The sequence below is a fragment of the Chelonoidis abingdonii genome, chromosome 4 (genome assembly GCF_003597395.2).
Source record: "Chelonoidis abingdonii isolate Lonesome George chromosome 4, CheloAbing_2.0, whole genome shotgun sequence".
NCBI classification, from domain to species: Eukaryota; Metazoa; Chordata; order Testudines; family Testudinidae; genus Chelonoidis; species Chelonoidis abingdonii.
Window position 1 is genome coordinate 37,561,472 of NC_133772.1, and position 20,246 is coordinate 37,581,717.

General features: G+C 42.9%; 1 protein-coding gene across 1 annotated transcript in view; it reads left to right on the forward strand.

Annotated features, from left to right (window-relative positions):
* Window positions 1-230: 230 nt before the first annotated feature.
* LRRC56 (leucine rich repeat containing 56) overlaps window positions 231-20,246 on the forward strand; it is a 109,466-nt gene continuing 89,450 nt past the window's right edge. The window contains exons 1-3 of the mRNA XM_075065068.1: window positions 231-406; window positions 5,057-5,131; window positions 19,355-19,520. Of these exons, the coding sequence (XP_074921169.1) occupies window positions 19,365-19,520 (156 nt within the window). The 5' untranslated portion in view covers window positions 231-406; window positions 5,057-5,131; window positions 19,355-19,364. The remainder of the gene's footprint in view (window positions 407-5,056; window positions 5,132-19,354; window positions 19,521-20,246) is intronic.

The following is a 20,246-nucleotide window of genomic DNA, read 5'->3' on the forward strand; positions in this document are numbered from 1 at the left end:
ACTTCTGGAAGCTGCCTTCAGTCTTTATTTCTTTACGCTGTTTTAAGTTATATTCGATTAGGTACTGTCATATTTTTATGATATATTGAGCATAGTCCTCTGCTGTTGTGGCTGATGAAGCAACAATTTTTCTCCCATTTATTACAGAATACCCCAGCCTTTAGAGTCCACTTTCCTTTTTATTTTCTTTTTATTGAAGACAAGCATCTTAATGTTGTTTTACTAGGACATGGAACAGGCACATGAGACACTGCACTAGAAGCCCATTTGCTATTAAAGACCAATGGAGATGGATGAAAGTGTGACTAGTAAAAGAAAATTTCCATAAGAGGAGTGGGAGATGGATATGAAAAGAAGGCAAAACAACGGTGGATAGAAAAGAAAAGGTGAAAGATAAAAGCTAGGGGTGAACGACTTTACTTTGTTTGTTAAAAAATTACAAAATAAGCACAATGTTTCAAGCTTCTGCATTTTTTAAAATCTTCTTGTATAACACTCTCTCTTTCTTCCACCCTCCATCCTCTAATCAAGTACCTGGATAAGAAAGCAGCGTGCAGTCATGTCAAAATTCAGGATTGTTGTAATCTAAAAGCGTTGCTGATGCGGTCTCTCCCTATGTTTGAGCTTTAGATAATTTTCATTATTACCAGCAAGTCACAGAGGAAGAGCAAATAATGTATAGAACTAATGACCTAAGCCCTGGCTCTGGTATAAAGTGTGGTGGCTGTAAAGTGTATTCTTCAGTGATAGGATTGCATAGATTCATGCTGCTGAAGACTGACGTGTGCATTCCCTGACATCTTGGCAGCAGCAGCTCCGGGCACCAGCGCTCCAAGCACGTGCCTGGGTAGTCAAGCCATGGGGGGCGTCCTGCCGGCCGCTGCGAGGGCGGCAGTCAGGCAGCCTTCAGCGGTATGCCTGCGGGAGGTCTGCCGGTCCCACGGATTCGGTGGCAATTCAGCAGCAGGTATGCCGAAGCCGTGGGACTGGCGGACTTCCCACAGACACGCCGCTGAAGACAGCCTGCCTGCCGTGCTTGGGGCGGCAAAAAAGCTAGAGTCGCCCCTATATATTGGAGGAGTAGTTGCCGATCATATGCTCCTCTGTAGCAGGAAGTGGGAGAACAGCAGTTTCTGGTGTAAGGATCTGATGTCCTATTGAATGAATCTGTAACAAAATCTTTTGGTCTGTGTCTTTCCTCGCTGGAGTGTTCAAGTGTCAGTGGAAAGAATAAAAAAAAAAAAAGTCTATGATGTCAGCAAGCCGCCTTTCACGACACTATGGATCAGATTCAGTATGTAAGGTGTCCTTTGACCAGATGTGAGTTTGGCTTCTCCAGAGTGGGTAACTACTTTTTCCACTGTCTAACTGAAACATATTTTGGGACAGAACTAGAATACAGCATCCAATCTTTTCAACCTGCAATAGTATAAAATTGTTAATGCTACAAAATTATATGAATAAAATTCCTCAACTTGGAGTTACTACATTTCTTATTAATGTGAAAGGTTTGATTTTTTACTTCTGAGAATTATAGATATGTTATTCTTGTTAGAACATCCTTGAGCAACTCACCAACATGAATTTAGAAGTACTCAACTGACTTGAATTTGCTAGAAAAACTGAGTCTGGTTAGTGTTTTTGTTACCATTACATGTTCACAGAACACAGTAACAAATCCACCAAGAAGTATTTGATGATATGACATGGGCTACACATAGTTGCCATAATACAAGTTGGAATTTGATTTGCCATGGCAAGTATCATATAAAGGCTAATAGAACTGCATTAAAAATGGAAAAGCATGGCTCAGGAGCTAAGCTCTTTTAAAGGGCACTGTCTGATTAAAAATGGATATTTAAAAAAAAACAGATGGCTTTGCTTGTATAACTATTAACATCTCAGGTTACTAAAACTGGAAGAATGTTAAAAGTGTAACTTACTTTTCACCACATATCTGGTTTATTTCTTGCATTACATTGATCTTAGACAATTTCACTTTTGTTTATAGTTGGTTACTAATCCATTTCATGTCCTCCTTTTTATACAATACCAGTATACTGTAGTGTTTGGATTGAAAATGGAAACATTTTGTTTGATTATTGTGTATACAATACCTAAATTGATTTGACAGAGTTCTTTTAAATTTAAACTGTTTTCCTTTGCCAATTTTTTGGGAGCATTTTGTACCCAAATGTGAACGTGAGCCATTTTCTGTTCCCTGATGTTTTCCTTTGACTTCTGCTGGACCTGGTTTTCTTTACCAGAAAACTTGGTCTAAGCACAGTACTGGAAATGAGGACATTTTATGTCCTAATCTCAACACTCAAAGTGACTCCTTTTGTGGCCGTGGCCACAATTCATATGACCTCTCTTCAGTAGCGGATTTAGAATTGGTGGGGCCCTGTGCTCAGCTTCATTTTTGGGTGCCCTCCTTGGGACCCAGCCAAGAAAAAGAACATTCTCTCATCTCCCCCCTTCCCCCGTTTTTTTCATTCTTTTTTTCTTCATTCTCCTCCTATAAGTAATAGAAAGTAAATGAAAATAAAGTGAGGTACCTTGATTGTTTTTGTAATCTAACTTATTTTTCCACAGACCACTTGAAAATCACTGAGGTCTCGGAGGACCACTTAATGGTCTTTCCAAATATTGTTTATACTGTTAGATAACTATTGTAAAGCACTTTGGATAAGAGCGCTTTATTTAAAAAAAATGTAAAAAAACATTGGGATGTGGGGTCTGGCTAGGACTTAGGGTGCGGAAGGGGGCTCAGGGCTGGGGGTGCAGGGTTTGGGAGGAAGCTGTACTTGTATGAGGTAAATTGAAAAATAGTTTCTTTTGTTCATCGTTTTTACAGTGCAAATATTTGTAGTAAAAAATAGTAATATAAAGTGAGCAGTGTACACTTTGTGTTCTGTGTTGTGATTGGAATCAATATATTAGAAAATGTAGAAAAACATCCAAAAATATTTAATAAATTTCAATTGGTATTCTATTGTTTAACAGTGTGATTAAAACTGAAATTAATCATGATTAATTTTTTTGAGTTAATCATGTGAATTAATTGCGATTAATTGACAGCCCTAGTATAAATGCAATGTGGCACTAGTTCTAAAAAGCTCTCCTTTAACTGGGCCCCTTGTTACTGCCCTATTGTTTTATGAGATACCTGTGTTTCATTCCCAAACTGTGGATGCTAGAAAATGCTTTGAAGGCAGCACACTTAAGGTGTGCCTTCACTGCAGAGTTAACTATGCAGTCTGGCACTCACGTAAATCTCACCTGGGTGTGGGCAGCCACACTGCAAAGCCACATCTGAGTTACTATGTCCTCTCTGGTGCTGCGCTCACCCTTCTATGTTCCTTGGATTTCTGTGAGCATATCCCAGGATTCTTTGTGCTGCAGTAAATTAAGCTGCATTATAATTCTTTCCTAGTAAATTACTGGAAAACTTGTCTGTCCTTGTGGGCACATTTGTTGGGGGTAGGCAGGAAGGGAATTGTGGGAAGGCATTGGAGGACTATCAGCCCTCAAGTGATTTAGTCTGTGACCTCACAGCCATGTGGGCAAGTTACCAGTCTATTGAGTTAAAATGGCACTTGGGTTTTAGCCTACCGAGTTTAAAATACCACTAAACTCAGGTGAGAGGGTTTTGTATGTGGATGGGTGAGGGGTTTGTGCAACACCAAAGTAAGAGCCAAAGCAAACTCTGCAATGAAGACATACTCTTAGCATTGGGAGAGTGTTTTGTATTGCTTTATAATTACCACGCACAGTCCAGACTGCCTTTGGTTATAAGGATGTTAAGCTTCTGGCTCTGGAGGAGGGAGTAAAATGGTGGGGCTCTAAACCTTAGTATCCCTTTTGGGGACAGAAAAGCACTCCCACAAATGCCAAAAGATGGAGATTTTGTGTTGGTTTTTGTTTTACTGTTGTGCCCATCTGCTTTTCACACTCTTACCTTCCCAACTCTCTCTTCTTTTTCTCTCTCAGATCAGATTATTTAAAGTGCTGTTCTCTCTGAAAACAGATAGTAAAAATGGCATTGTAGTTTCTTAATTTATTGTTTTTTAATGAGCATATAAAGCTACAAGTTCCGCTCACTTTGAGTGGGAAGGTAGGTTTTCCAGACGATTGTCACCAGTTCAGGATTTGTTCCTGGATCGCCAAAGGTTTGTTGGTATAGTCAGGATCATGTTATCAGCTTGATATCAAGTGAAAGAGTGCATAGCTCAAACATGGACAAGTTTGATTTTTTCACCTGATATAAATAATTCTCAAATAAATGTGAATGTTTTTAAATATAGCTGTGGGTTTGTGTCTCTCTTGTAATGGTTATTTCCTGTGAGGGTGTTTTAATCTTCTTTCCTACCTGATAATCTTTGAAATGAAAGATTCTGTGGTTAAAGTGCACTGTTACTTTGTGCTCTCCCCTGCCTTCCCATAGACTGTAAGATCTTTTGAGAAAGGACTGCTTCTTCATTATATGTTTGTATGATATACAATAGGGCCTTGGCTTCTAGGTGCCATTGCAGTACAGATAATTAATAATAAAGCATAGCTATAAAGCACTCCATTATTAAGGCATATCTGGGATTAGTTCGGTTTATTCTTATTTCTTAGTGACAAGATATTTTTAAGAAAACTATTCACTTGAGGATTATCCCCAGCCTGAATATAACAGTTTTAAAGTAGGTCACATTTGGGGTTTGAATTGATGGGCGCAAGTACTGTTCCTAATCTTCACCATTTTACAAGCAGTCTGTTGTTGAACCATATACAACTTTATATTCAGTGCAGCAACTGGTGGAATTCTGTAGAATCAGTACAGATTAATTGACAAACAGGTTTCCCTTAATTAGAGATTGATCTTGCTCTGATTCTTAGCACACATAAAATATCATGTCTAGTAGCCTTATCCAATGCCTTCTGAAGTCAGTGAGGGCTTTCCCATTGATTTCTTTGGGCACTGGATTGGGCTTTAAAACATGTTCCTAAATGTTACTTTCTTTTCTAGAATATGGGCAAATCATAATTTTTGTATATTATTTTTCAGGCTACATGCTGAGGAAGCAACACTTTTTTGTTCCCAGTTGTTAAATCTGCTATGTAAGAGAAGAGAACCCTGGAGGTAACTTTGCTTTTCACCAGTATACAAAGATCTGAACATGGAGTAGGGATAGAAATGGAATGTGCTATGGTGTTCTGGTGCATTCAGCACTACTCAGTCGCAGTTCTGCAGTCCAGTCCTAGCATCAGAGTCTCAGATCTTGGATTTTGTGTTTTAAGTCTCGTAAGCGAAAGCAAGTCTAATTCCTAAGTCTACGTGGAAATGAGGTCAGAGACAACTTTAACTTCAACTTTAGTTAGACCTATGAGACTTTATGCTAACTTGGCATGGCTGATTAGGAACGGGGAGACCTTCAGACTTCTTTCTGATAGAGTTGCTATGAAGAAGGAATATAAAGCATTGGAAACTCACAGGGATGGCTTTTTGTATTCTAAATTATTAAGGCCACATTTAGGCAAAACTTTACTCACATGCTTAACTTTACTTACAGTGAATAGTCTCACTACTCACTGTGTGTAAAGTTAAGTGTGTGAATAAGCCTTTGTAGGATCAGGGCCTAAAACTGAATGTTGAGCTGTGTCTTCTTCTGGGCTTGGAAAGTGTTTAGCATGATGGGTGCATCTTCACCTTTAATAATATTTCAGTACATGAAAGTAGCCTGAGAATATTCAGTAACTGCGAAATTAGTACTTGGGTTATTGTCCCTTAAATGTCACAGACGATCCAATGTATATTGAGAGAACTTGCAGAATACTGAACTGTAGATCAAATCTTTACTCAGCTCAAGAGAGTACAATTATCTGTAGACTCCATCCCTTGGAGAGGATTTTGGAGCTGGGGTGTAATAAGGAGGATATTAAGTACTCCCAGGCAAAAGACTTCATTAAAATTGGAGTTAAGGCTGAAATTAATACCTATATGTTGGGAATGTGTGGGAGGAATATGGTTGAAGTTTAGATATACAAACTTTTTTTTTATTTTTTTTTCTTTAAATAAAATTAAGGTTCCTCCGCAACTTTAATTATTTCCCCAATATTGTGTTCCCTGGTTAGTGTGACCAGATGTCTCAATTTTATAGGGACAGTCACGATTTTTGGGTCTTTTTCTTATATAGGCTCCTATTACCCCCAATCCCTGTCCTGATTTTTCACATTTGCTGTCTGGTCACTCTATCCCTGGTGTATCCTCCATGTAAGGGTACCATGTGTTTATGATAAACACAATTAGCTGATGTCTTAATTTCTGTATACCTTGGCATTTTAGCTATTAATCCATGATGATATGGAGACTTTAAACATTGTGGCCCTGATTCACCACTACATCCAAGCTGCGCTCAGATGCAGTGAAGGGTAGCAGCCATGGGAAGCCAATTATAGCTCCCCGATCCTTGGTTGTGTGGTGGAAGTTAGAACAGGAAGGGGTGGGCAGTGCTGACCTCCACCACTAGTGTAAGGTCTTACACCAGTGAAGGATCAGAAATAGAAGAGCTCTGTTCGACCACCACCCCTGCTGTCCACATCATTCCCCCAGAAAGCCCCTCTCCTTTCCTTATGTTAGGTGTGGGAAGAGGCTGGTGCAGAAGCAAACAGAGCCACCTCTGCCAGATTTCTGCTACCAGATGGTCTCCCTGTGCAAGAGTAATTCTCTACCAGCACACTCTGGCCACTTTGTGCCACAGCAGCCATTGAATCTAGCTCTGTATCCTTTGGTGCAGGGGCAGGCAAACTTTTTGGCCTGAGGGCCACATCTGGATGGGGAAATTGCATGCAGGGCCATGAATGCGGAGCTGGGGCAGCGGGTTGCAGTGCAGGAGGGAGTGTGGGGTGTAGGAGGGGGTGTGGTGTGCAGGAAGGGGCTCAGGACAAGGGGTTGGGGTGGAAGAGGGGTGTGGGGTGTACAAGGGGGCTCAGGGCGGGGGTTGGGGTTCAGGGAGGGATGCAGAGTGCAGAAGGGGGCTCAGGGCTGGGGGTTGAGGGTTCAGGGCAGGGGGTTGGGGTGCGGGAGGAGTGTGGGGTGCAGCAGGAGGCCCAGAGCAGGAGTTTGGGGTGCAGGAGGTGGATCAGGGCAGGGGGTTGGGGTGTGGGCTGCAGGAGGGATGTGAGCTCCCACCTGGCGCCGCTTACCTGGAGTGGCTCCAGGATGACAGCGATGCCACGCCGCTAAGGGAGACCCCCTGTCTGCCCTGGCCATATGCCGCTCCCGGAGCAGAGAGCCGCGGCCAATGGAAGCTTCGGGTGCGGAATCCACGGGTGAGGGCAGTGCGTGGAGTCCTCTGCCCTCCCCCCACCCCAGGGGCTGCAGGGACATGGTGCCACCAACTTCCAGGAGCGGCACAGGGCCTGTGGTGTCAGAGGGTGGCAATCCCGCGGGCAAGATCCAAAGCCCTGAGGGGTTGGATCTGGCCCTCGGGATGTAGTTTGTGCACCCCCACTTTGGTGGTTTGTAGCCACAGATTGTGGACTTATATTCATTCTGTGGTGTACATAGAAGTGCATAACCTTCTAGTATTCTACCTCCACAGGCTGCTAACAATAAAAACTATACCAATTGATTCCACTGTGATTTACTGTTTCATTGATTGCTAATAGCACATATAATGGAGAAAGAACAACATTTGGCAACGAATCACAGAATTATTTAATTTAGAGGCATTTCCAGCACATATTATAAAAATTTCTCACTTTCATCAGAGATCTGGCAAAGTATTATACATCTTGCTCTTTATACATGCAGTGTGTGTGTGTGCAGGCTTTGCATTATATATGCACTTAAAAGCCACAAACTTCTGTTTTATATTTATATATAATATAAGCTTGTGGTTTTAAAATACACTGCTTTTTTATTTATCTGTTTTACATTTATAAGAAAATGAAACAAAGCTTTCACCTCCAAGTTGCTAGTTCAAATCCAGTCTGGGTTAATAGTGTGGGCCTGCTGCATAGAAGTGAATTTCACTCTGAATGAGCATGAAGACTGAACACGCCTCTCACTCAGGGTGAAATTCACCCCTACACAGACGGCTGCATAAAGGCTAGGTATCACTTACTGCCTGTTCTTAGAATTCAAGTGGAAGTTTCACCCCGGTGGCATCTCTAGATCAGGGTTTATGCACACTGCTAAGATGCTGTGAGGAAGCTTTTGCTGTGGCTGTCTCAGTCCTGTGGATAAATAGAGGACTGGGCAACTTTCACAAGCAGTAAATTCACACAGGAAGAATGTAAACAATGGCCAAATCAGATTTTGCACCATGAGTGAATTTGGCCCAATGAATTCAAACTCCAATTCAGCAAAGTACTTAGATACATACTTAATTTAAAGCATGGGCTAAATTCTCCCATTGATGTCAGTTGGACTGTGTTTAAAGTTAAGTGTGCGCTTCGGTGATTTGCTGAATCGAGCCTTCATATAGATGTAGAGTGAGGAGGGCCTGATTCCGATCTCAGTTACACCTGTGTAAATTGGATATGACTACATTAAAGCCACTGGGTTTTCAATGCTGTAGGCAAGAGGAGAATCGGGGCCTGATAGTCCAGATTCTTTATGAAAACAAGAGACGTGTCAGGGACTATGTGAATGGAATGATTATTAATGCTTTATATGGTAATTGCTCTTAGCCCTTTACAATTTTGTCTTTGAAAACTAGATAGCATTACTGCAGTGGTCACTTCTTTCCCTGTACTTAAGAATAACAAAAGATGAATGCAGTAACATCTAGCTATCCAAGGTAAAAAGCTGTTGAGGGTGACTGCTATAAATAAAAAACATTTTTAACTTTTTTTTATTACACCTGCTAAAATAGAGTAGTGTAGGAAGCTGCATATTACATAAATGTTGCAGGGAATTGTTTTTCCCCTTTAGGGATTGATTAAAGTAACGGTAGTTTCCTGATGACATCATAGCAGATTCCAGCTGCCCAAACAGTCATTTTCCAGAAGAGGTTATCTACAGTGCACTTACACAGAATTATTCTTAAAAGGGCACTTACCTTTCCCTTAGGACTTTTAAACGTAACTTGGAGTTGAATCCTTGGGAAACACAGAATTCTTTGTTTTCATTTAGTGACGATGGTAGTGCTGGGAGCACAGCCATGGCTTGTGATTCTGCAGTTAAATGAATAATACATAATCATGGATTGCAGGAAAAATTAAATACTTAAATGTGGTTCCATGTATTGAGAAGACAGCAGTATGTTTTTTATAGAGAATTTTCAGACCTGCAGCATAGGAAGAAGATAATATGGAACTCCAGTGCCATACCTGAAATTAGACTCATTGCTGCTCAGCAGGGCCGGCGCTTCCATTTAGGCGACCGAGGGCACCAGGATTTGGGAGGGGGCGGCATTTTGCCACCCTTGGCGGCGGGGGGTCCTTCCGCGCTCTGGGTCTTCCGGGGCAGTTCTGCGGCGGGTCCTTCACTTGCTCCGGGACCCGCCGCTGAAGTGCCCCGAAGACTGGGGGCGCGGAAGGACCCCCACCTAGGGCGCCAAAAACCCTGGCGCCGCTCCTGCTGCTCAGAGTAACTTTTGAAGGCATGAGCAGCCAAAAAGCAGAAAAGGCTACTTCTTCAGTGGCTGGCCTGGGAGAACAGGACTGTGCTTGTTATGGGGTGCTGACTGATTTCTTTGCTTCCTTGGGTAGCTAAGGAAGAGCCTGAAGAGGAGAGAAGAGAGGCTTAACCAGGAGATGGGAGGGAAAGGAATGGTAGAAGCACAAGGAGGGATGTGACTGACAGCAGAGAGATGGAAACCGAGGGTTTTTGGCTCCCATTCTTCAGATAAGAACCATAGGGACTATTTCACTGGTCCAGAAGGCACTAAGAGCTAACCAAAGATTTCAGTTTGTCACTTAGGGCTGTCTCAGGATTTCAGTGGCATTTGGTGGCTCATGTGATGACACTAGCACAATGTATACTGAGGAGTTACAACAGAAGATAGCAACAGTGACATCGAGGGGCTTGCAAATAGTAAAACTTTCAATCCTGGTGTGCTGTGTCCCCCGTCTTCCCCTGGGACATTTGGGGCATTCAGCTGTATTTATGTTTATATTTGCTAGAACAGCTTGAATATGTAGATCTATCCATTTTCCTGGCAGAAAGCTGGATCAGTCTGTGTAGATGTTTTTAAAAACAACAGCCTATTTAAATTACGTGGACAAGAGCTTTTGCTAATATGTTGATGTATGAGCTTAGAAGTGCTAATGGCTAGGCACAGTCCGAAGGGTGTTTCCCAGGTTTCAGGATAAAAAAGGAGTGGGGTGGGAATTAACGTAGAGGCATATGCTTCTGGTAACTGCCATGTCTGAAATGCATATTTATATATATTTAATGAAGAATGCACTACAGCCTCATTAACACTCTCATAAATTTTTTTAGAAAGACAGCAAAGTCTTGGAGCTTTGCCAACTTGCCAGGACCGAATCACATCAATTTACTAGGAAGAAATTGGCAGAAGAGAGTTAATTAGTCTGTTCTACAGGGAGTTCTAATAACACAATAGTCCAAGGACAATTTTAGTAATAATCCTTATCGCTTATGTACTGAAGAACCTTACATGTTCATTGTTTTGTACAAGTGATCTTCACAACACACCTATAGTGAATGTAGGTAGGGTCAGTATTATCACCACCTTTTTAAAATGCAGCCAGTGATGTGATTTGTTGACACTACTCAGTAAGTGCCTGGGAGATTAGAACTTCTGACTCCATGCCCTAACCAGGGGGTCGGTAACCTTTCAGAAGTGCTGTGCCGAGTCTTCATTTATTCACTTTAATGTAAGGTTTCGCATGCCAGTAATACATTTTAATGTTTTTAGAAGGTCTCTTTCTATAAGTCTATAATATATAACTAAACTATTGTTGTATGTAAAGTAAATAAGGTTTTTAAAATGTTTAAAAAGCTTCATTTCAAATGAAATTAAAATGCAGAGTCCCCCGGACCGGTGGCCAGGACCCGGGCAGCGTGAGTGCCACTGAAAATCAGCTCATGTGCCGCCTTCAGCATGCATGCCATAGGTTGCCTACCCTGCCCTAACCATTGACTTCAGTGGGGCTAGTTATGTGCTTACAGTTAGCCATCCACTTAAATCCGTTGCTGAATAAAGACCTGTGTCCCCAGTCCTGCAACCACTGATGCGTATTCTTAATATGGCATTTATTCAGATAAGTAATCCCTCTGAGGTCAGGAGGATTACTCATAATGTGGATTTCCTGTTTTGTTTTTTGTTTCTTTGATTGGGCTGAGGGTAGTTGTACTTGAGCTACCTTACCTGTTTCAGAATTTAATGTTGTTGTGTAGGATATGGTAGAGCCTGCAACTGTGTAAGGAGTTCAGCAGCCAGTCTGTGCTGGGAGTAGAGGAGAACCCTAGGGAAGCTTTAGGATATCAGTAGGGTTATAAGGAACCCTAGGGCAGATGCTTAGTGACTTTTGCTGTTGCTGCTGGCTACTGTCTTCCCACAGTTGACCTGTACACAAAGTAGCACAGGAGCATGTGCTCACAGAAATCACAGAGACCATGATTTTCCATCATTTTCTTTAGCCTAATTTTTCCCTCTTACTTCTCACCTGGACAAAGGAACTTCTATTACCATATACTGCATATACCTCCTGTGGGTGCGGTAGTTTTGCCAGCTATCCCAGCACATATTTCTGGGATTAACTGGATTTTTGTTTGAGCAGTGTACTTCACTGTTAGGATTCCTGCATCACAGTCTTGTATTTCTCATTTTGGACATTATTCCTCAAATTTCTGTCTCTTGAGGAAGTTTTAAGATGGTTGAAGTGCACCCTAGAAGATTGATATTATTTACTGACAACAACTCTGCTTCAACACAGACAATTTATAATGAAAATATTGTTCTCTTTACTACTCCAGTAGATATAAGTAACAGATCAATAGCAGGAAGTACAGAATTGGGAGCATCACTTCAGATATTAAACCACAAATTGATCTGCTTGTCAAACCTTAAGTAAGTGCTGCATCAACACATGTGCCAGAGATGGGAGGACATTTTGAAATGTAGTGATGGACTGAAATGATGAGATAAATCATTTCTTTTATGTAAGTGGGTTAACTCTTTAGTGCCATTGTCTTCACACTCTTGCTATTAGCATGGTTGCATTTTGCATTGATGGATCACATCAATAATTCAGGACTCTCAATCTACACAGCTCCAGAAAAACATACTGAATGTATACAGTAGGCAGACATGTCACCTGATGGTGATATCTTTGCTAGAATTAAAAGGAACTATAAACCTTTATAAATAATCTAACAAAACAGCCATACAGTAACTCCTCACTTAAAGTTGTCCCACTTAACATTGTTTCGTTGTTAAGTTGCTGATCAATTAGGGAACATACTCATTTAAAGTTGTGCAATACTCCACTCTTACATTGTTTGGCTGCCTGCTTTCTCCACAGCTGGCAGCCTCCCTCCCGCATCCTTCCTAGTGCTTCCCATCCATCGGCAGATCCCGCGGATCGGCACCTTCCCCCTCCTCCTCCCACCTCCTGCCCACAGCAATGAGCTGGCTTGTGGGATTTTGGAGGAAGGAGGGAGGGGGGAGGAGCGAGGACTTGGGACGCAGGCTCCCCCTCCCTCTCCTGCCTCCTGAACGCCGCAAGCCAGCTGATTGCCCTGGGCAGGAGGCGGGGGGGGGGAGGAGGAGCCTTGCTTCTCCTGCCTCTTAAACACTGCAAGCCAGCTGATTGTCCCAGGCAGGAGGGAGGCAGGAGGAGCGAGGACTCGGCGCGCCTCCCCCCTCCCTCCCCTGCCTCCTGGTGGCAATCATCTGGCTTGCAGTGTTTTGGAGGGAGGAGGGAGGACTCCACGTGCAGGCTCCCCCTCCCTTCCCTGCCTCCTGAACATGGCAGTCAGCTGACTTGCAGCGTTTAGAAGGGAAGGGAAGGGAGGGGAGGGGGAGAAGCCAGGTCGCAGCCTGCCAAGTAAAGGGAGAGGAGGTGGGGGGGAAGAAGAGGTGGGTCAAGGATGGGGACTTGGGGGGAGGGGTGGAGTGGGCAGGCCCAGGGTTGAGCTTCCAGCCCCTGGTGCTTGCAGAATAGGGGAAGCTGCCCTGGAACCTAACCCCCCTATTTACATTAATTCTTATGGGGAAATTGGATTCACTTAACATAGTTTCACTTAAAGTCGCATTTTTCAGGAACATAACTACAACGTTAAGTGAGGAGTTACTGTACTTATTTATCTGTCGTCCATGTGGTCATACATCCATACAATGGACATTGTAGTCCTAGTCAAACACTGGACAATCAATTCTCCAAGCAAAACTAGGTTTCCTTCTATTACTTTAGTCTTTTTATTTTAGTCTTCTGTTCTGCCTCATATCAGCAAGACCTGACTTTTTTGAACAATTTGGGAACTGGTATTACCCAAAGTTTTGGATAAAGCTAACATTGTCTAGGCTAATTGGACCAAATTCTTCCCAGCAGTCTGCATAGGAGTATGCAAGAAAACCCACACTGAACAAGGAAGAAGAAGGATCAAAGCTGATTGAATTGATTTCTGGCGTATCTGAAACAGTGGTGTAAGGATACTTCACAAAACTTGGATGAAAAGGAGACAGAGGAGTGTTACCTGACATGGCCTGGAAATCAGAGTTCATGATTCACACTGATATGTACATACTCCCTGGCCAAGGACAGACCATTAATATCTTCCTGTTCAGATCTAACATAGGGTTTGCCGACCCCATCCCATTCTCACAGAAATTATTCTTATACTTATTAGGAATAAATTCTCAGTGGGTTGTGTACAGACCTGGTCATGGCAATAACATGGGTGTAATTTGCAGCAGTACAGGACCTATGTACATTGGGGAGCCGTTTATTTGTGTTTCTATGTTCCAGCTGGAATTTGACCCTAGTTTTCAAGTTAAAACTTGCCTTTCATGATCATTGGAATTCTCCTCTGTAGGAACACGTAAGAAAGAGCCAACCATATAACAAAACCAAGACTTGGAGGTTATACTACGGTGTGGGCCTGGCCGCCGCTTCCCGCAGCTTCCATTGGCTGGGAATGGCGAACCACAGCCACTGGGAGCTGCAGGCTGCTGTGCAAATGTAAACAAATGGTCTGGCCACCCACCAGCGGATTACCCTGATGGGCTGCGTTTGGCCTGCAGGCCGCCGGTTGCCCACCACTGAACTAGACCATCCCTGACAGGTGTTTGTCCAACCTGCTCTTAAAAACTTCTAATGATGGGGATTCCACAACCTCCCTTGGAAGCCTGTTCCAGAGCTTAACTACCCTGATAGTCAGAAATGTTTTCCTAATATCTAACTAAATCTCCCTTGCTGCAGATTATTCCTTCTTCTCCCACCTTCAGTGGACATGGAAACAGCTGATCACCATCCTCTTTGTAACAGCCCTTAACATATTTGCAGAGTGTTATCAGGTCTCTCAGCTCAGTCTTCTTTTCTTAAGACTAAACTTGCCCATTTTTTTTTTTAACCTTTCCTCATAGGTCAGGTTTTCTAAAGCTTTCGTCATTTTTGTTACTCTCCTCTGGACTCTCTCCAATTTGTCCACCTCTTTCTTAAAATGTGATGCTCAGAACAGGACACAGTACTCCAGCTGAGGCCTCACCTGTGCTGAGTACCGCGAGACAATTACCATACTTCCCGTGTCTTACATACATCACTCCTGTTAATAAACCCCAGAATGATATTAGCCTGTTTTTGCCACTGCGTCACGTTGTTGACTCATATTCAGTTTATGATCCACTATAAATGCTATATCCTTTTCAGAAGTACTACATCTTAGCCAGTCATTCCCCATTTTGTACTTCTGTGTTTGATTTTTCTTCCTAAGTGAAGTACTTTGCCCCAACTTTATTGAATTTAATCTTGTTGAATTCAGACCAGTTCTCCAATTTGTCAAGGTCCTTTTGAATCCTTTCTCCAAAGCACTTCAACCTCTCCCAGCCTGGTGTCTTCTGTAAATTTAATAAACGCATTCTCCACTCCATTTTTCAAGTCACTAATGAAAATATTGAATAGTATTGGACCCAGGACCGCACTAGATACACCCTCCCAGTCTGACAGTGAATCATTGATAAACTATTGTTTGAGTATGGTCTTTCAACCAGTTGTGCACCCACCTTATAGTGAATTCATCTAGACCCCATTTCCCTAGTTGGCCTCTGAGAATGTAATGTAGGACACTAATCCAAAGTGGCACCAGACCTGCCATAATAACAGATACAAAATCTGCAGCAATATTTCTACTGCTACAATGATCAATACCACTCACAATACACCTTTCAAGATCCATAGGTCTTATGCATGCCTATCACAATATGTGGTGTACCTCCTCCAGTGCACTAAATGCCTCAATAACAACTCTGTGGGGAAATGAGAAAATCACTATGCTCCCAAATGAACTCACACAGAAAAATGATAAATGACCTGAACAAGAGTTCCCTGTAAGCCTGCACACATATACGCACTCTGTTGACTTTGATATTTCAAAATCAGTTGCTATAAGTTTTGTCCAGAGTAGTAGATCTGGGAACCAAATAATGATCTGGTTCAGTATGAATTAATTTAGACAACTACTTCAATCCTATCACCTTAAACTTTATCTTATTCCTCCCTTGAAACAGGTTTGATTTGTTTTGTTTATTAAAAAAAAAAGACCGTTTCCAGCAGTAGGAACTAGTCGACATGTTCTGACTGATCCAAAGAGCAGTCATTAACAATTCATATCTGTTTCACATAGTACAGAACATCCTATACTGCAATCTGTTTTGTCCATGATTAAAGCTTAAGAAGCTGGAGAAAAGCAATTGTATGTTTTGGTATTTACACTGCCAGTATGAGCTTCTATGAGTTCTTTTCTGTGTCATTTACAATCCTCAGTGGTGTTGGGTAAGGTGCAGAGGTGGCGGGCGGGGAAATGGGCTATGCTATTATTGGAGGAGGCAGATGAGTGTAATGGGAGGAGTGGGAGGGAAGACCCTTCACATGAATATCCTAAGTTTATTCTTGTTAAAGAACATTTGTGTATAGAGCATAGTGTTTTATATAGCTAGTAAAAGACAAAGTCCCTGCCCCAAAAAACTTACAGTCTAAATTGATCATGGCAAGACAGGACCTGAGAGAAGAGCACTATAGGCTAAAGGAGGAGAGAGAAATGGAACATACAGAATAAGAGTACTTGTGGCACCTGTGACAGACCCAGGCCAGTGTGGTACAGGAGTCTGATAGAGGGCAAATATACTGGTCACTGGATGAGTAGTTTTTTGTTCCCTGAGTGACAAGCCGGGTGCCTAGATAATAAAAGGAACTTGCTAAACGCAATAAGGGCGACAGGGGGCTGATGAGATCACCTGCAGCTAATCCAAGGCAAGCTAATCAGGGACTTGGGTTTAACAAGGATCTCCTCCATCCCCTCTGTCAGGTGGAGAGGAGCCAGAGGAGAGGAAGTGTGTGTGAGAGCTGGGAGCAAGAGGCACGAGACTGAGAGTGGAGAGGATGTGCTGCTGGAGACTAAGGAGTAACAGCATATCAGACACGAGGAGGAAGGTCCTGTGGTGAGGATAAGAAGGTGTTGGAGAGGCCATGGGGAAGTAGCCCAGGGGTTGAGCTGTCATCAGCTGTTACAAGAGGCACTATAGACAGCTGCAATCCACAGGCCCTGGGCTGGAACCGGAGTAGAGGGCGGCCCGGGTTCCCCAAACCTCCCAGCTCCTGATCAGACACAGGAGGATTGACCCAGACTTGTGGGAGATCACTGAGGTGAGAAACCTGCCAAAAAGCGCAGGACCACCAGGTAGAGGAGAACTTTGTCACAGGTATGTCTAACACTATGGGATTTTCCGATTTTACATAAACCGGTTTTGTAAAACAGATTGTATAAAGTCGAGTGCACGCGGCACACTAACCACATTAATGCGGTAGTGTAGTCGTCATGTACCGAGGCTTGTCGATTTTCTGGAGCGTTGCACTGTGAGTAGCTATCCGTAGCTCATCCCATCGTTCCCGCAATCCTCCTCGCCCATTGGAATTCTGGTTGAGATCCCAAGCATGATGGTGCAAAAACATGTGTCGGGCTGATTCTGGTAAATGTCGCACTCAATCCTCCTCTGTGAAGCAACGGACAGAAATCATTTCATGCCTTTTTCCTGGATTGCCTGGCAGACGCCATATGCATGGAACCATGGAGCCTGTTTTGCCTTTTGTCACTGTCACCATACGTGTACTGAATGCTGCTGACAGAGGCGGTACTGCAGTGCTACACACAGAGCATTATTTGCCTTTGCAAGGTAACGGAGATGGTTACCATCCTATTGCACCGTCTGCCATTGTAATTGGCGATGAATGACGGTTATCAATAATTTGTATCATCTGCTGCTGTCATGGGTGCTTCTGACTGGCCTCGTGAGATTGGTCGGGGCGCGTGGACAAAATGGGATGACTCCCAGGTCATTCCCTTCTTATGTTTTGTCTAAAAATAGAGTCAGTCCTGCCTAGAATATGGGGCAAGTCTGCTAGAGAGCCAGAGAGCACAGCCACTGTGGGTCAGAGCCCAGAGATCCCGCAGAAATGATGAGCTGCATGCCATTCTAGGGGTGCCTGCAACAACCACCCCATTGTTCCCTCCTCCACCCCCTCCTGGGCTACCGTGGCAGTGTCCCCCATGTGTGATGAATTAATAAAGAAGGCAGGAATAAGAAACGCTGATTTTAGCAAGAAAAAAATGAGGGGAGGCAGCCTCCAACTGCTATGAGTCCAGGGATGTACAGAATCTTTCCTTTAGACCACGAAAGGTGCAGGGGGCCGATGGAGCTCAGCGGCAGCTGCTATGATGAGGACGGTTTACCAGCATTTTTGCACTGTTGCAGGAATGACGGGGAGTCATTCCCATTTTACCTGAGGCCAGCCAGGAGCACTCACGGGCTGATGACAGTTTGCCACCATTTTGTACTGTCTGCCATCAAGAAAGGAGGGGAGGGGATGCTGCGTTCAGCAAGCAGCCGCGTCTACCAGCAGCATGCAGTAGACATATGGTGACATTGAAAAAAGGCGAGAAATGATATTTTTCCCTTTTCTTTCACGGGGCGTGAGGGGGGGGAGATATTGACGAGATATACCCTGAACCACCCCGGACAATGTTTTTGACCCTTCAGGCACTGGGAGCCAGATAAGAATGCAAATGCTTTTCGGAGACTCAGAGTGACTGTGGGATAGTTGGAGTCCTCAGTCCCACTTCCTCCTCACGAGCGTCCTTTGATTTTTGGCTTCTGTTATGCTTGTCACCAGCACTGTGCCGAGTCCCTGCTGTGGCCTCTGTCTATCACAGCCTGGAATTTTTTCAAATGCTTTGTCATTTCGTCTTCTGTAACGGAGCTCTGATAGAAAGATTTATCTCCCATACAGTGATCAGATCCAGTATCTCCCGTATGGTCCATGTTGGAGCTCTTTTTGGATTGGGAGTGCATCGCCACCCATGCTGATCAGAGCTCCACGCTGGGCAAACAGAAATGCAATTCAAAAGTTTACGGGGCTTCCTGTCTCTTGGCTAGTGCATCGAGTTCAGATGGCTTTCAGAGCGGTCACAGTGGTGCACTGTGGGATATCCCCAGAGGCCAATACTGTCGATTTGCAGCCAACTATACCCTAATCCGACATAGCAATACCGATTGAGCACTATTCCTCTCGGTCGGGATGGAATACAGAAACCAGTTTAAAGAGCCCTTTATATCGATCTGAAAGGGCCTCATTGTGTGGACGGGTGCAGGGTTAAATCGGTTTAACGCTGCTAAATTCGGTTTAAATGTGTAGTGTAGACCAGGCCACACACCTTAGAGACTAACAAATTTATTTGAGCATAAGCTTTAGCGGGCTACAGCCCGCTTCATCGGGCGCACAGAATAGAACATATAGTGAGGAGATATATATATACATACAGAAAACATGAAAAGGTGGGAGTTGCCCAATCAACTCTAAGAGGCTAATTAATTAAGATGAACTGTTGTCTGCAGGAGAAAAAAAAACTGTAGTGATAATCAAGATAGCCCATTTAAGACAGTTTGACAAGATATTTAACATGAGGGAAATAGATTCAATGTGTGTAATGGAATAAGGTTGAAGTTGCTTGGGTATCATATTCTGTATCAGTTTAGTTTCTGTTTGTTTTTCATCATTTATAGTGCCTTGTAGAAATCCTGCCAACTCTCAAGATAAGTCAAATTAATCTTTGCTAAGAGTATGTAGTAAATACTGAAAAAGAAAACTAGTTCTTGTTTTTGTTTTATTGCTTAAGCCATATCGAAATGGAACTAAACTGGAACCTTGGCAGAGTCTTCCGTCCAGGTTCAGCCACAGTCCGGGTGACTGATTTGAGGTGGCAAGGTCTCCTGAATCCTAGCCCATTGGTTAAAGATGATGGAGAGCTACTTATGGATGAATACCTTTCCCCCAGTAAACTGGTGAGTTGCCTCTTGTTTTTGTAATGCAGCTGCGAGGAGCGCACTAGCATATAGTCACATTATCCTTGCTTGTTAACGACTTTAATCAAGATTGCATAAATATGGAATAGCTGACAATTAGAATTTCATGTAAAGTGACCTCTATCTTAAGATCATTTAACATATACATTTGTCTGTTTCATATATAAATATGACCCATGTAGTTCCTTCCATGTTTGTTATCGACCTAGTGAGGCAGGCATAAAATAATGCATGTAGCATAATCATAATTCAAACCAAATCTAATTAATTCTTTCTAAAGTGCACTGAGTTCTATCAGAACATCAGAAGAGGGATTTCTACATGGACTGTGTGGTGGAAATTGGAAATGTAATTTAAATTAATTTTTATTCCTGAATAGAGTAAAATCATCCAAACGCCACTCTCACTTGCCTATATGTTAGTTTTGAGAGCCAATTATAAAGTACTGAAAGTATTTTACGTACTTTCTATATTTATCAAAGTGCCTATGGTTTTCCACTTCTCTCAAAGTATAATTGAAAGCCGTTATGCTTTTTGACAAGGGAAAATGATCTTGGTGCAGCCTCTTGTAAGAGAATGATGCATTGAAATCTATTGTGAAGAAACCCTTTATTTCACAGTGTGACGGTGCCACCCATAAGGCTTTATGGAATATATAAAACACATTCTAGTTATGTCTCTCTCTCTATATATATACATATCATG